Source organism: Hemitrygon akajei, chromosome 1, assembly GCF_048418815.1.
Source record: "Hemitrygon akajei chromosome 1, sHemAka1.3, whole genome shotgun sequence".
Classification (NCBI taxonomy): domain Eukaryota; kingdom Metazoa; phylum Chordata; class Chondrichthyes; order Myliobatiformes; family Dasyatidae; genus Hemitrygon; species Hemitrygon akajei.
The window spans coordinates 89,032,796-89,050,374 of record NC_133124.1 but is presented as its reverse complement, the minus strand read 5'-3'; the positions used below and the strand labels follow the sequence as shown (position 1 = coordinate 89,050,374).

At 43.9% G+C, this 17,579-nt stretch overlaps 1 protein-coding gene across 1 annotated transcript in view; it reads right to left on the bottom strand.

The window, feature by feature from the left end:
- lama1 (laminin, alpha 1) overlaps positions 1-17,579 on the bottom strand; it is a 346,216-nt gene that overhangs the window by 171,314 nt on the left and 157,323 nt on the right. Inside the window, exons 16-19 of the mRNA XM_073047634.1 lie at positions 16,946-17,056; positions 15,805-15,932; positions 13,414-13,500; positions 10,763-10,974 (exon numbers count right to left, since the gene is read on the bottom strand). Coding sequence (XP_072903735.1) covers positions 10,763-10,974; positions 13,414-13,500; positions 15,805-15,932; positions 16,946-17,056 — 538 coding nt within the window. The remainder of the gene's footprint in view (positions 1-10,762; positions 10,975-13,413; positions 13,501-15,804; positions 15,933-16,945; positions 17,057-17,579) is intronic.

The following is a 17,579-nucleotide window of genomic DNA, read 5'->3' as shown; positions in this document are numbered from 1 at the left end:
GAGTAACTGCAAAACAGAGGGCATATATTATAGCAAAAATTAGTGGGAAGTTAGAGGGTTGGGAAGCTTTTCAAAACCAACAGAAGGCAATTAAAAAGCCATAAGGAGAGAAAAGATGAAATATGAAGGTAAGCTAGCCAATAACATAAAAGAGGATGCCAGAAGTTTTTAAAATATATATAAAGAGTAAAGGAGAGTGGATATAGGACTGCTGGAAAATGATGCTGGAGAGGTAGTAATGGGAAAACAAAAATAAAATGGAGGAAGAACTTTGTAAGTATTTTGCGTCAGTCTTCACTATGAGAGACACCAGCAGTATGCCAGAAATTTGAGAGTTTCAGGGGGCAGAAGTGAGTGCTATGGAGGTCTGAAGGTAGATATTGTAAGTCATCTGGAGCAGATGGACTACACCACAGGCTTCTAAAAGATGTAACTGAAGAGATTGGGGAGTACAAAGTTCCCTTTTTAGTGGTTTTTTGTGTGGTAGGAGGCACTTGGGGGGAGGGTTGATATGCCTGTTCAATCTTGTTCATGTTTTGTAAGGGGAGGGGGTATTTGGGGGGAGGGGTTGATGATCGTGCTTCTTTCTTTTCTTTCTTGATTTCATGGCTACCCCAAAACAACTTCAAGTTGTATACTTTGAAAATAAATGAACCTTTGAACATCGATTCAAAGAACATTAGTAATGATCTTTAAAGAGCCACTAGATTCTGGAAGGATTCCGGAAGTCTGGAAAATTAAAAATGTCACTGCACTCCTTAAGAAGGGAGGGGGGCAGAAGAAAGGAAATTAAAGGCCTGTGATGGGACCCAGGCTGTAGAGCAGGGAACAAGTCAATGATTGGCTGCTAGAACAGACTTGGGGGTGATTCAAAGTGGCAGAGTTGAGGGAGTGGGGCCATGGCCTGAGAGCGAGGAACAGGGAACGTGCTGAGCAGGGCTCACATCTGAGAGCCAGGAACAGGGAATGTGCTGAGCAGGGCTCACATCTGAGAGCGAGGAACAGGGAACGTGCTGAGCAGGGCTCACATCTGAGAGCGAGGAACAGGGAACGTGCTGAGCAGGGCTCACATCTGACAGCCAGGAACAGGGAATGTGCTGAGCAGGGCTCACATCTGAGAGCCAAGAACAGGGAACGTGCTGAGCAGGGCTCACATCTGAGAGCGAGGAACAGGGAATGTGCTGAGCAGGGCTCACATCTGAGAGCCAGGAACAGGGAACGTGCTGAGCAGGGCTCACATCTGAGAGCCAGGAACAGGGAATGTGCTGAGCAGGGCTCACATCTGAGAGCGAGGAACAGGGAACGTGCTGAGCAGGGCTCACATCTGAGAGCCAGGAACAGGGAACGTGCTGAGCAGGGCTCACATCTGACAGCCAGGAACAGGGAATGTGCTGAGCAGGGCTCACATCTGAGAGCCAAGAACAGGGAACGTGCTGAGCAGGGCTCACATCTGAGAGCGAGGAACAGGGAACGTGCTGAGCAGGGCTCACATCTGAGAGCCAGGAACAGGGAATGTGCTGAGCAGGGCTCACATCTGAGAGTGAGGAACAGGGAATGTGCTGAGCAGGGCTCACATCTGAGAGCGAGGAACAGGGAATGTGCTGAGCAGGGCTCACATCTGAGACTGAGGAACAGGGAATGTGCTGAGCAGGGCTCACATCTGAGAGCCAGGAACAGGGAACGTGCTGAGCAGGGCTCACATCTGAGAGCCAGGAACAGGGAATGTGCTGAGCAGGGCTCACATCTGAGAGCCAGGAACAGGGAATGTGCTGAGCAGGGCTCACATCTGAGAGCCAGGAACAGGGAATGTGCTGAGCAGGGCTCACATCTGAGAGCCAGGAACAGGGAACGTGCTGAGCAGGGCTCACATCTGAGAGCCAGGAACAGGGAACGTGCTGAGCAGGGCTCACATCTGAGAGCCAGGAACAGGGAATGTGCTATGCAGGGCTCACATCTGAGAGCCAGGAACAGGGAATGTGCTGAGCAGGGCTCACATCTGAGAGCCAGGAACAGGGAATGTGCTGAGCAGGGCTCACATCTGAGAGCCAGGAACAGGGAATGTGCTGAGCAGGGCTCACATCTGAGAGCCAGGAACAGGGAATGTGCTGAGCAGGGCTCACATCTGAGAGCCAGGAACAGGGAACGTGCTGAGCAGGGCTCACATCTGAGAGCCAGGAACAGGGAATGTGCTATGCAGGGCTCACATCTGAGAGCCAGGAACAGGGAATGTGCTGAGCAGGGCTCACATCTGAGAGCCAGGAACAGGGAATGTGCTGAGCAGGGCTCACATCTGAGAGCCAGGAATAGGGAATGTGCTGAGCAGGGCTCACATCTGAGAGCCAGGAACAGGGAACGTGCTGAGCAGGGCTCACATCTGAGAGCCAGGAACAGGGAACGTGCTGAGCAGGGCTCACATCTGAGAGCCAGGAACAGGGAACGTGCTGAGCAGGGCTCACATCTGAGAGCCAGGAACAGGGAACGTGCTGAGCAGGGCTCACATCTGAGAGCCAGGAACAGGGAATGTGCTGAGCAGGGCTCACATCTGAGAGCCAGGAACAGGGAATGTGCTGAGCAGGGCTCACATCTGAGAGCCAGGAACAGGGAACGTGCTGAGCAGGGCTCACATCTGAGAGCCAGGAACAGGGAATGTGCTGAGCAGGGCTCACATCTGAGAGCCAGGAACAGGGAACGTGCTGAGCAGGGCTCACATCTGAGAGCGAGGAACAGGGAACGTGCTGAGCAGGGCTCACATCTGAGAGCGAGGAACAGGGAACGTGCTGAGCAGGGCTCACATCTGAGAGTGAGGAACAGGGAATGTGCTGAGCAGGGCTCACATCTGAGAGCCAGGAACAGGGAACGTGCTGAGCAGGGCTCACATCTGAGAGCCAGGAACAGGGAATGTGCTGAGCAGGGCTCACATCTGAGAGCCAGGAACAGGGAACGTGCTGAGCAGGGCTCACATCTGAGAGCCAGGAACAGGGAACGTGCTGAGCAGGGCTCACATCTGAGAGCGAGGAACAGGGAACGTGCTGAGCAGGGCTCACATCTGAGAGCGAGGAACAGGGAATGTGCTGAGCAGGGCTCACATCTGAGAGCCAGGAACAGGGAACGTGCTGAGCAGGGCTCACATCTGAGAGCCAGGAACAGGGAATGTGCTGAGCAGGGCTCACATCTGAGAGCCAGGAACAGGGAACGTGCTGAGCAGGGCTCACATCTGAGAGTGAGGATGACCTGAGGTTTGGCTGATTTAACTGCAGGGACGGAACCGAGGGATGGACTGGTGTTCAGCTCGCTGCTCCATGGGGTTTACTCATCTCTGCACTGAGATGAGGCCATGGCCTGAAATTGACTAGCCCCTGAATCAGCTGTGACTGGCTCCTTGGCTGCGGGCTCACCTTCACGAATGACAGCTCAGGATGTTAGTTGCTCACTTTTATTGTTCGCGTGATTGGTTTATTTTTCTGGACATTAAATGTTTGACTGTCTTTTTTAGAGGGTTCTATTAGGTGCCTTTGTTTTGTGGCTGCCTGTATGGAGAGCATAAGGTATACATACTTAGTTAACGAATGTATTTTGTATTCTTACCAATGGTGATCCACAGGGGTTGAATTTGGTTCTTTCAAGTCATATATCAATGATTTAGATGATAGAATTGACGGCTTTGTGGCCATGTTTGCAGATGATATGTTTATAGGTAGATGTGCAGGTAGTGTTGAAGAAGCAGGGAGTCTGCAGAAGCACTTGGACAGATTGGGGGAACAGCCAAAGAAGTGACAGATGGAATATAGTGTAGGGGATGTACGGTCATTCACTTTGGTGAAAGGAATAAAGGTGTGGATATTTTCTAAATTGGGGAGAAAATTCTAAAGTTAGAGATGCTAACTGACTTGGGAGTCCTCGGCAAGATTCACTGAAGGTTAACTTGCAGGTTGAGTCGGCAGTAAGGAAGCCAAATGCAATGTTAGCATTCATTTTGAGAGAACTAGAATATAAGGGGAAAGGTATAATGATAGATAGATAGATAGATACTTTATTCATCCCCATGGGGAAATTCAACTTTTTTCCAATGTCCCATACACTTGTTGTAGCAAAACTAATTACATACAATACTTAACTCAGTAAAAAATATGATATGCATCTAAATCACTATCTCAAAAAGCATTAATAATAGCTTTTTAAAAAAGTTCTTAAGTCCTGCCGGTAGAATTGTAAAGCCTAATGGCATTGGGGAGTATTGACCTCTTCATCCTGTCTGAGGAGCATTGCATCGATAGTAACCTGTCGCTGAAACTGCTTCTCTGTCTCTGGATGGTGCTATGTAGAGGATGTTCAGAGTTTTCCATAATTGATCGTAGCCTACTCAGCGCCCTTCGCTCAGCTACCGATGTTAAACTCTCCAGTACTTTGCCCACGACAGAGCCCGCCTTCCTTACCAGCTTATTAAGACGTGAGGCGTCCCTCTTCTTAATGCTTCCTCCCCAACACGCCACCACAAAGAAGAGGGCACTCTCCACAACTGACCTATAGAACATCTTCAGCATCTCACTACAGACATTGAATGACGCCAACCTTCTAAGGAAGTACAGACGACTCTGTGCCTTCCTGCACAAGGCATCTGTGTTGGCAGTCCAGTCTAGCTTCTCGTCTAACTGTACTCCCAGATACTTGTAGGTCTTAACCTGCTCCACACATTCTCCATTAATGATCACTGGCTCCATATGAGGCCTAGATCTCCTAAAGTCCACCACCATCTCCTTGGTCTTGGTGATATTGAGACGCAGGTAGTTTGAGTTGCACCATATCACAAAGTCCTGTATCAGTTTCCTATACTCCTCCTCCTGTCCATTCCTGACACACCCCACTATGACCGTGTCATCAGCAAACTTCTGCACATGGCAGGACTCCGAGTTATATTGGAAGTCTGATGTGTACAGGGTGAACAGGACCGGAGAGAGTACGGTTCCCTGCAGCGCTCCTGTGCTGCTGACCACCGTGTCAGACCTACAGTCTCCCAACCGCACATACTGAGGTCTATCTGTCAAGTAGTCCACTATCCAATCCACCATGTGAGAGTCTACTCCCATCTCCGTTAGTTTGTGCCTTAAGATCTTGGGCTGGATGGTGTTAAAGGCACTAGAGAAGTCAAGGAATGTAATCCTCACAGCACAACTGACCCCATCTAGGTGAGAGAGTGATTTGTGCAGCAAATACGTGATAGCATCCTTCACTCCCACCTTCTCCTTATACGCAAACTGAAGAGGATCCTGGGCGTGCCTGGTTTGTGGCCTCAGATTCTGTATTATCAGCCGCTCCATGGTCTTCATCACGTGCGACGTCAAGGCAACAGATCTGAAGTCATTCAACTCCTTTGGTTGTGGTTTCTTCGGTACCGGGACAATACAAGATGTTTTCCACTGTCTGGGTACTCTTCTCTGCTCCAGGCTCATGTTGAAGATGCGCTGTAGTGGTTCTCCCAGCTCAGTCGCTTTATAAGCTGAGGCTTTATAAGGCATTAGTCAGATGGCATTTGGAGTATTGTGTGCAGTTTCAGGTCCCTAATCTAAGAAAAGGTGTGCTGGCATTGGAGAGAGTTCAAAGGAGGTTCACGAGAATGATTCCAGGAATCAAAGGTTTAACCTATGGGGGGTGTTTGATGGCTCTGGGCCTGTACTCACTGGAGATGAGAAGAATGATGGGGGATCTCATTGAAACCTATCAAATGTTGAAAGGTCTGATAGAGTGAAGGATGCTTCTTATAGTGGTGAGTCTCAGATCAGAGAGCACAACCTCAGACTAGGAAGAGGTCCACTTGGGACAGAGATAAGGAGGAATTTCTTTAGCAAGAGGGTAGTGAATCTGTGGAATTCACTGCCACAGTCAGCTGTGGAGACCAAGCCATTGAGTATATTTAAAGTAGAGGTAGATATAGGTTCTTGATTAGTCAGTGTCAAAGGATAGTGGGAGAAGACAGGAAGATGGATTTTAAAGGGATAATAAATCAGCCATGATGGAATGGTGGAGCAGACTTGATGGGCCAAATGGCCTAATACTGCTTGTATGTGTTATGGTCTTATGAACTTGCAACTGCCGCCATATCCTGGTGAAATCTGGAAATATACCCGGGCACAAGAGATTCTGCAGATGTTGGAAATATTGAGCAAAATGCTGGAGGAACTCAGCAAGATAGGCAGCATCAGGCAGGCATGAAACTTTTGACTGTTTATTCCCCTCTGTAAATGCTGCCTGACTTGCAGTTTCTCCAGCATTTTGTGCTGCTCAAGATTTCCAGCATGTGCAGAATCTCATGTTTATAGTTTGTTACTTTTGCCTGTAGATGGCACTGCATGTCAACAGCCCATTTCAACAGGGACATTGCCAGAATTGTTGTGGAGCATTCAATCTAATTTTATTCCTATAAATCCTCAGAGATATATCAGCCCAACAGGCCACTGATTCTCTTCAGTCAGTACGCTTCTACAAAATAGTTGTCAAATGGTCATTATTCCTCAGACAAAATGCTCTACACCTTGACAGAGCTTAGTATTTTGATTAGAGTCGGTCCAATGGTTTATCTTTCAATCTTCAAATCTGTTGAAAATGTCAACTTTACCACATCCTCCTTTTTACCTCAGCACAGATGATCTCCTTCCCTAGAGCACCAACTGAACAAGATTAAGTTTTTAAATTTTTCTAAAAATATCCCATTCGCTACTGAATTTGATTCGAGAATAGTCTACAGATTTGTTTTGAAATAAGAATTGCAGAATGGGAATAGGGAGAAGAAGAAATGCAAGGCAGCCATTATAAAATGCTTAACAACCCTGTCTCTGTAATGGAAAATCAATGGATTTGAGTTGGCGTATGGTTTATTTTTCAGTACTATCTTTCACACTAGATCAAATAAAATTGGAAAGTGGAGCCAAAGCAAACTTGCACAAAGATTTGCCAGGAAGTGCAATGGATGTACTTAATCCTGTACTATACTGTAATAATCCTGTACTAAGTACAGATTTAATAGTCAATTACTTAAGAGTGTGGATGAACAAAGGGACCTTGGGGTTCAAATCCATACATCCCTCAAGGTCGCTGCACAGGTTGATAGGGTAGTTAAGAAGGCCTATGGGATGCTAGGCTTCATTAACGGGGATTGAGTTCAAGAGCAGAGAGGTCATGTTGCAACTCTACAAATCTCTGGTGAGACTGCACTTAGAGTATTGTGTTCAATCCTGGTCACCTCATTATAGGAAGGATGTGGAAGCTATGGAGAGGGTGCAGAGGAGATTTACCAGGATGTTGCCTTGTTTGGAGAACAAGTCATATGAAGCAAGGTTAGCAGGGCTGGGACTTTTCTCTTTGGAGCATAGAAGAATGAGGGGGGACTTGATAGAGGTCTACAAGATTATAAGAGGCATAGATAGGGTGGATAGTCAGTACCTGTTTCCCAGGGCACCAATAGCAAACACCAGAGGGCATATGTACAAAATTAAGGGAGGGAAGTTTAGGGGAGACATCAGGGGTAAGTTTTTTTTACACAGAGGGTTGTGAGTACCTGGAATGACTTGCCAGGGATGGTGGTGGAGGCTAAAACATTAGGGGTATTTAAGAGCCTCTTGGATAGGCACATGGATGAAAGAAAAATGGAAGGTTATGGGGTAGTGTGGGTTTAGTACTTTTTTTTAAGGATTATATGGGTCGGCACAACATGGAGGGCTGAAGGGCCTGTACTGCGCTGTAGTGCTCTATGGTTCTATGTCATTTCATAGTTTGATGTAAGATTTGGCCAAGATCTTTGGTAGTCCTCTCAAACCCACAAACCTGACTTCTATAACTGATGACAAGCTTCACTAGCACATAAAAATGTTCAGGTTCTTTTCCAACTCACAAACCATCATGACTTGGAAATCCACTACCAGAGCCTCGCTGTTGTTTGGGCCTTAATCCTGGATAGTTTCACTGAAAGGACTCCGAAGTTCAATTAGAATTCAAGATGGCCATTGAGGCCCAAATGCAATACATACGTTGGAACTCAGAACAAGAATCATAATGCAGTACAGCACAGGAACAGGCCCATGCCGACCGGTTTATCTGCCTCACTACTCTCTGAGTGAATAACTTCACTTGAGGTTCCCTTAAATATTTCACCTTTCATTCTAAAGAAGTCGAGCTTTTCGAGCTGGGAGCAATTCAGCTGAACCTGAAACACCACGAGAGCACTGCAGGGTCATTTCATGCATAGATGTACCAGTGGGAGTCGAGTACTTTAGGAAAAGGCGCTCAGCAACAATGGACAAGCTGCTCAGTTGCAAGCTCGCCTCCCATAAAATCCAGGCACTTCAATCAGTTAAGCAACATAAAGGAAACCAGGTAATACAAGAGGAAGGAAAGAGATGGGAAAGCATGCATAGGTTGAAGTAAGAGTAATGTACAGCATGTTAAACACAGCCCCAGGCAGCTTGTTACTGGGCTGTAAAGTTCTGTATATATGTCAACCATAGGTAATGGATGGGGTCTGCTTTTACAGAAAACCTGGATTTGAGTTTGTCCTTAAGTTGGAAAATACAAATGGCATAAAAAGCATGTATGACTGATAAGAACGAACAATTGCTGGAAGTGAAGAGAGAGAACAGAGTTCTGCCATTCATAGGAACAAATATAGGTAGATACTCAGACTTTCAATTTAGTAATACAATGACAGCGTGTCTGTAACTAGGAGGCGGCTTGTAAATTGTGTACTAGATAGTTTTTGTGCTAAAGCTAAGGTTCAAACTTCTTTATGGAATCAGCCTGCCAGTTAGCTGAAGTGACAGATCATAGTGTAGATATCTCTATTGTTACTGGGCTGCACATTAAATGATAAATGAGGTTAGGCTACCGATGGGCATGAGGTAAATTATGTGGTTTACTGTGCAATACCCCGTAGCTCCTGGAGTTGACGGGGGGGGGAGGTATATATAAAAAGAGGGCTTTCTGCTTGTATTAAGGCAGATGATAAATTGGCTATGCTTTATTTGCATGTCACACTCAGTCAATGTATGCAACATGATGAGCCTTCACTCCTGGCTTACAGTGAACTCTGCAAAATGCTTTGATGAGTAAAATTGTGACTATCTGTTGCACTGGGGGCACTGTCAACACTGGCATGTTCCACACAGTTTTGCAGTCCCAGCTGGCCATAGCACATTCCCCTTGCCCTCACCAAGAACCATGCAAGTGGCCGATTTAATTCAATTACTCACCACTGAAATGACCCCAGGAAACATCAACGCCCTCTGCAATGTACCTATTACTGCCCACCCTTCACCATTGACCTTCACTTCTGTTCTCTCTCACCCTTTCCCAAACTGAGTACCTGTTTTAAGGATAATGGTTAATGAGAAGTCTTGAACCTGGTAAGTTAACCTGTAGAAGGTCCAGAACCAATTGACTTGACTTACACTGATGGGATAAACGCTTAACATGGTTGGATTTCGCTACTTTGGAAAAGCAGACACTACAGAGGACTGCAATTTGAAAATGGAAGGTAATCACAAACGTATGTCTGTGAATATTGTCTCTGTTTTACTCTCTCTTCCAATGACGCCCGACTGCAGAGTTTTTCTAACATTCTCCTTCATACACCAGAATCTAATGCCTGCTGTACTTCATTATAATTTGAACAAATTGTCTGCTGGGTTCATGCTGAAGTTTAACTTCCACCATAAATAAAGTTAAGAATTAGCTGCTAGTGCAACAAATCTCCTAATATTTGGCTTCACTGAGGTCAAAGGGAATTCACCTGCAAATGTCCTGGTGATCAAAGACAAATATTTCCACCGCTAGTTTTTTGTCCGACCATGAACATTCTGCCCTCCTGTTTCCTTCAGTATGAATCGTTCACTACTTATCGACTTTGTTTCCTTTTGCAGTGACATTTTCAGTATACTGCTCCCAGAGTCCTGAATCCTAGAATTCTGTGGGAAGCCAGAAGCACTGTAGTAATTCAAAATGGTAGTGCACCACCCTCTTCTGAGGGGCAAATATGGATGGCTGAAAAATGCCGACCTTGCCTCCGTTCACAAAAAATGAATAAAATAAAAACTTTCCCACTTCCTCTGGGAGCATATTCCATGTAGCCACAATCCTTTGTGTGAAAATCTTGCTCTTCACATTTCCTTTAAATATTTCCCCTCTCACCTTACACCTATATTCCCTGGACTCGAGGCTCCTCTACCCTTGGCTATCTACACTACCCGTGCCTTATAAACCTTTTTTATAAAGTCACCCCTATTCCAGTGTGAAATATCTCTTGGCAATCCAATCACTCCTTGGAAGTAAAGACCTGCATCCGGGTGAAATGCTGGCAAGTCTCATTCTAACACTACTTCCTCTTTTCCACAGTGCGGTGACCAGGAGTGCACACAATAGTCCATGTGTGACCTAACCAAAGTCTTGTACAGCAACTTACTTACAAAATTGTCCAATTTGTAAGAAATTTACTGCCTGGATACAGCCTACATTTAGACATTTCTGTCTAAAACCAACCTGTGCTAATTTAAGCAGCAATACCCTAGCAGAAACAGACCCTCTCACTGAAGACCTGAAGTGGGACCCATGGGTAGCTGATTCTGTTGTTCCACATGAATCTCCCACCTAACATTTGTGAATTGGATATTCTACATTTTCAATTGTGTGTAGCTGAACAGTTTTCAAACTTCACATTAAAGTTGAATGACTATTGAAACTCTGCCATCCCTCTCTGTGCCATATCTTACTTTGTACTTACAGCTACAGTTCTTTGCAATCACTGCGTCTCCATAGTATCCGTCCGCACATCGCTCACACTGTGTGCCTGTGGTATTCCTGATACACTTCAGGCATTCCCCTGTCAGCGGGTCACAATTTCCAGGATCGGAACGGTCAATGTTGTTGTTGCAGTCACATGGCTCACAGGATAGCCCAGGTGTTGTTGGGTTTCCATAGTAACCATCAGCACACCTATGCAGAAAGATTCGTCATTTAACATGATTCACCGTGAATTTTCCTGGACCTTTTAGGAACTGACTCCTCCTACACCTGCCAGCCTAAGATTCCTCCATGCATTAAAATGGCAAATGTATTCATGTTAAAAAGTTTTGTCTAAGATGTATAAGTATTGCTTTGATCTGGACGGCTGTTCTTGCTGCTATGAAATCACAAAAAGGAGTTTTGAAACTTAAGGAAACATCCAAAATTAGGCAGTTGGGCCAGAAGGGTATCATAATCACTTCATTCCTATCTCTGTTGCAAGGTACAGACATGAACAGGCCCTTCTCAGGGCTGTTTCTGACCAGGTGAGTGTGTAGTTCTATTACTTAATAGTGTGCTCACGAACAGTGACCACTTCTCTTAAAAGGTAATGTGCAGGTTTGTTTTTAGTAATGTAAAAGCGTGGATGAAGCTGTCTATTCCCAAATTGCAGTAGCATTTCGATAAAATGGACATTTGTCTTCTGTGTGTTCCTCCTCCCTGAACAAACAATTTCTTCCCAAAACTGAACTGGATGCAAATGCCAAAGCAGGTTACAGGTCAAATGTGGCCAGAGAGAACTATCCCTCAACTACACCTACTGGTACGATGTGTGTCACAGTAGAGGACAGGTCGGGGTTTCTGATATTCCACGAGGAGTAGAAGCAAGAATAAGCCATGCTGTTTGTGATGCCTGCTATACATCCAATAAGATGATGGCCAACTCCCTACATTCTCACTTGATGCCCATAACCCATTTTCAGTAGATTGCAAAGATCTGTCAATCCTGACTTTGAACAGACTCAGCTTCTGGATATCCCTATTCCTCTGTGGAAGAAAAATCTACAATATTACAACTGCCTGTGTGAGGAATGTTTTCTTATTCTCAGTCCTAAAATCTGATCTGTTTATCTTGAGACTCTGTCTTCCGATACTAAGCTTGCCAGCAAGAGGAAACTGCGCCTCAACATTTAGTTTGAGAATCTCTTATCTTGTAGGCTTTGATGAGGTCACTTACATCCTTCTGAACTCCATTGTCTACACGCCAGTCTTACTCGATCTCTCTCCAAAGGTCAGTGCTCTCATTTCCGTGAACAAGGCAGTGAATTCACATCGCACACAGTTGGGATATAGCATTGTTTAGGTACAGAGAACAAATCTGGCCATGAGGTCCCATTGAACCCCTCCTGCTCAATCTCTATATGACTTTGTTACTTCACTATTTCAGTTCATTACAATAAAGGCCCATGTCCTATTTCACTTTCTCCTTGCTTGGCACATGCAGCTCCTTCATTATGTGAACACAGCACACTATTGAATACCAACACAGGAAAATTTCCCATTGTCTGAAATGTAAGGGCCATGTACTTTCAGCCAACAGCAAGCTGTTCCTGTTCACTGCTGGTGATGCTAGGAAATGAAATTCAAGAGGAAAGTCCAGCACCACTCCAAATAAATTTGTTTCATTGGGCAGTTTGTACAGGATTCACTCACAAAATTGTAGGAAGTAATTTGGCAGTCAGCTAAAACACTCCTCCCATCTTAGCCAGCTGTCAAGCATGTCAAAAGCTATCTATCAATTTCCTCAAATTGAGAAATATTCACAAATATTCCAAACTTAGATAGATAGATAGATAGATACTTTATTCATCCCCATGGGGAAATTCAACTTTTTTCCAATGTCCCATACACTTGTTGTAGCAAAACTAATTACATACAATACTTAACTCAGTAAAAAAATATGATATGCATCTAAATCACCGTCTCAAAAAGCATTAATAATAGCTTTTAAAAAGTTCTTAAGTCCTGGCATTACTGGCAAACTTGCATTAAAATTATTTTTTTAAATGAAACATCCAAAATATTTTGGAAAAAATAGTTTTAGAAAACAGTTATTTGTTCTTCAAAGTGTTCAAATACACAAACAATTGAAATAACCTAACACTATTGACATCAACTTTACTTCCTTACGATTATTCTACATCAAAATTGTCCAAGCATATTCCTTGAAGTAAGTGTTGGGAAGATCCTACAAGTTGGATTCAGTGTTGACATACAGTTTGTAAACAGCTGCCAGCATGTTTGAGACTCCCATATTCATGCATACGGTTGCAGACTCCAGAATATTCTGGGGCCTCCATGGGAAATTATAGTGATTACAAATGGAACTACCATCATTCCCTGAAAAATCCATCCCTTTCTGACTTTGCATTCTTGCTACTAAAGTAATGAACTCATTATTTTGCATATTGTGCTCTATCTGCTACGATCTTGCCCTTGTGCTTAACCTTTTTTTAAATCACTGTGGAGCATTCATTGTTCCTCGCTGGCTTTGACAGAATTGTTCCTCTCACCTCTTTCTCAGAGCCCCAGGCTCAGGCTTAATCTCACTTTTCAAAAATAGTCATTCACAAATCTTCACATTCCTACCTGTCACATCTGGATCCTGTGTAGCCTGGCTGGCACTGATCACAAATGAATTCTTCTGTTTTGTTCAAGTGGCAAGTGGGACTGAAACTGAAGAAATAATAATGAACAACATTAGATTTGCTGCAGGTATCGAATCATCTGAGTACTTGTAAGCAGTTGTAACTTGTAACTATCTAAAAATTATGGTTCCTTTAGGTTGTTTGAGAAACAGAATGGAACATCAGTTTAACTACAGGCTTTTTACCTTTAGAAGAGGAGCTTGATTGCTGTCTAGATCAGTATGTTTCAAAACACTGGCTGAAAAATTCTTAATAAAGCAGGGTTAAATTCTCAGAAATCAATGGGTCACTGCATTGAGCAGTTCCTGTTTTGGCGCTAAATTAACAATCTACTTCAGAGAGAGCAGAAAATAGAACTGGACCAGATGTCGGGACTCGGCCTGAAACGTTAACTGTTTATCTTCTTCCATAGATGCTGCCTGACCCGCTGACTCACATATTCTATGCTGTTCCACATTCGAGCAATACAGGCCGTAGTCAGCATGGTTTCTTCAAGGGAAATTCTTGCCTGACAAATCTATTGAAATACTTTGAAGAAATAGCAAGCAGGATAGACAAAGGAGAATTGGTAGATATTGTTAATTTGGAATTTCAGAAGGGCTTTGACAAGATGCCATACATGAGGCTACTTAACAAGTTAAGAGCCCATGGCATTACAGGAAAGATTCTAACATGGATAAATTAGTGGCTGATTGGCCTCTTTCTGACTGCTGGTGACTAATGGTATTTCCCCAGGGGTCTGTGTTGGGGCCGCTTCTTTTTACATTATATGTCAATGACTTGGATGGTGGAATTGATGGCTTTGTTGCAATGTTTGTGAACAATACTTCGACAGGTGGAGTGGCAGATCACTTTGAGGAAGCAGAGAGGCTACAGAAGGACTTTGACAGAGTAAGAGAATGCTCAAAGAAGTTACAGTATCGTGAAATGCACTTTGGTGGAAGAAATAAACTACTAAATGGAAAGAAAATACAAATATCTGAGGCACAAAGGGATTTGGAAGCCCTTGTTCAGGATTCCCTAATGGTTAATTTGCAGATTGAGTTTGTGGTGAGGAAGGCAAATATGATGTTAGCATTCATTTCAAGAGGATTTGAATATAAAAGCAAGGATATAAAGTCTTAACATTACCAAGCACGAGTGAGGTCTCACTTGGAGCACTGTGAGCAGCTTTGGGCCCCTTATTTTAGAAAGGATGTGCTTATACTGGAGAGAGTTCAAAGGAGGATCACGAAAATGATTCGAGGATTGAATGCATTGTAATATGAAGAGTCTTCGATTGCTCTGGGCCTGTATTCACTGGAATTCAGAAGAATGGGAAATGATCTAATTGTAACCAATCGAGTGGTGAAAGGCATTGATAGAGTGGATATTTCCTGTGGTGGGAGAGTCTTGGACCAGAGGACATAGCCTCAGAATATAGGGGTGCCGCTGTGGTGGCCAAGTCTTTATGTATATTTAAGGCGGAGATTGCAACTGAGAGAGAGAGTGGATCAGCCATGATGAAATGGTGGAGCAGACTCGATGGGCCAAATGGCCTAATTCTGTTCTGATATTTTATGGTCTTAATTAACCATTGTAATTTTTTTTTATCTGCCATACTCTGCCAGATCCTCGGCAACCACATTTTTTTCAAGTGGTTGTCTTGGAGGTAAGATTCTGTGAGTGGTCACCCACGCCCTTCTCATAGCGCAGTTTTTTTACGAGGTCGAGTTGCGAGTTCGACACTCAACCCGGCACGGACGGAAAGCGTGCCTGGGAGCGGCCAGACTGCATTCGAACTCGGGGATCTTCGGTCCAGAGTCCAGCGCTGATGTCACTGCGCCACCAGCCGGCGTTGTAAATAGTACCATCATTAGACTAGGGTTAAATTAAGAGAAGCTGGGCATAACCACTCAAACTGCCAGAGGGGCTTATTCCATACTATATCTCAATAAATAAATATTCTAAATTAGACTTTATTTTTAATAAAAATGCAAATTCTACATGGTTAAAATATGTACATTAGCAGTATCCAATAAAAACTCAGATCTCTGCTAAAGTATTCAATCAGACGTGCTTTCATCACAGTGGCTGTATTGAAAAGTGGACAATGGGTTGAGATGTATATGCAGCCAATACACACGCAAATCCTTGCTGTTCCACTACAACAAACTACAGATGGCTTCTTTGCCAAGGTTCTATAGCTCCTGTAAAATACATTCACAAAACAAGTTGAGGTTGCACGGTCAGTCATCAGATACTTTGATGATTGATAATGTGGTATGCCCAAAGGTTGTGCATAGCACTGAATACTCAAAATGCCCTTGCATCAGAACAGCAGCAGGCTTACTTGTTAGAGGGAATGGTCAGCGGACAGGCACAAGGTTTGCAGTCCTCTGCAGTCCCTCTGCTGGGATCACCATATAAACCTGGGAAGCACTGATCACAGTTTGGCCCAGTTGTGTTATGTCGGCAGCCCTGGGAAATACAGAATTTCAGTAAAAATGCAGCGGGTGAGCAAACAAAACTTCTGATGGTAATTACGTCTCCTCCCCCCTGCTTGTTAAACAGAATAACTTCTCACAGATATTCAAGTAAAGGGCCTGATCTTCCATTGGCTTGAATTCACCCCCACACCTCTGTGCTTGTGTGACCTTCTGCTTGTGGCAACATGGCGTGACAATTGCAGTGGAGGAGCTGTCTTAGCACAGGTAACCTGGTGCACTCAGAGAATGACTGACAGTTAGTAAGGATCTGCACAAAAGCTCGCTCACTGTCAGTGTTATTCAATGCTCGAAAATGTCAATGTCATGTATTTAATAACACAAGGGCCTAGTTGAAAATAAAATGTTAGAAGGTTAAAAATATTAATTAGTTGAAGTATTGAATGTTTGAAATATTGAACACTACATGTCCTTCACATTTATAATACACATACACACACACACAAAATTAGAAATAATATATCGAAGCTAGTTTAATGGGTAAAGAAATTTCCATTTCCTTTCCCGCTTCCAGCTGTCTCTCACTGAATGGGAATAACGTGTTTGCACTAGGTCACTGAATGTGCAAACTTCCCAATCTGTGATTAGGGAAGCTTGTGAAAGTTCCCACTACCTCACTAGGCTCGTAATTGTAGCCAGGAGGCTAAGTGGTCTCCTGCAGGACCGTACTGCTGGGTTTTCAATAGGATAATGGAGTTCCCTCCTGGTGCTAATGCTGCTATAGGACGGAAATTCTGCGTAACTGTAAATCATAGAAAACAAAACAAATAAATCAAGACTGATTCTAAATCTAAATCTCCATCCTTTACAAATTGAATTATGCATCCCAAGTACAATAAAACGCAGGACCATTTCTGGTGCAATTATAATATAACATTATAACATTGCCAACACACAGGAAATTGCATATCTCCACATAAAAGTTCTGCTTTCAAAATTCCACCTGACCAATCATACTTGAGGTAACTTGCATTATCAAGAACTCACCAAGCAAGTGCCATTAATGTCACATTCTGCAGCATGGCCGTTGCATTCACACTGTTGACAGATGCCTCCAAATAAGATTCCATCAACACGATAAAAGCCTGTGATGCAGGACTGTTGGAAACAATAATTAACTAATTAAAGATACACAGTACTGTACTCCGGAGCCAGTGAAACTCAGCGATCTCTATCTGGTGACCAATGAAACAAAGAAAACAACTGAATACTTGGTTAATCACTCTTTTCCTGGCAAATAATCATAGCAAGAATAACCTGTAACTTACCTTTGGGCTTGGGAAGTAATTCGAACCGGCAGAACCGAGGCGAAGCACCTCTGATTTTTAAAATTTTCTCTCCATTTACAAAACAGTCCACAAATTTATTCCTTCTACCAAAGTGCATGGTAATGCACTTCATTGCATCATATTCCTTCTGCCACTTCTTTGTTCATTCCCCCAATTTGTCTTCCCTTCTACAGAACTGTACTTCAACATTTCCTGCCCTTCCACCTACCTTAGTATTGTCTGCAAACCTGGCCACAAGGCCATCAATTCCTTTATCTAAATCACTGACATGCAACATGAAATGAAGCAGTCCCAACACCTACCCCTGTGGCACACCACTAGTAACTGGCAGT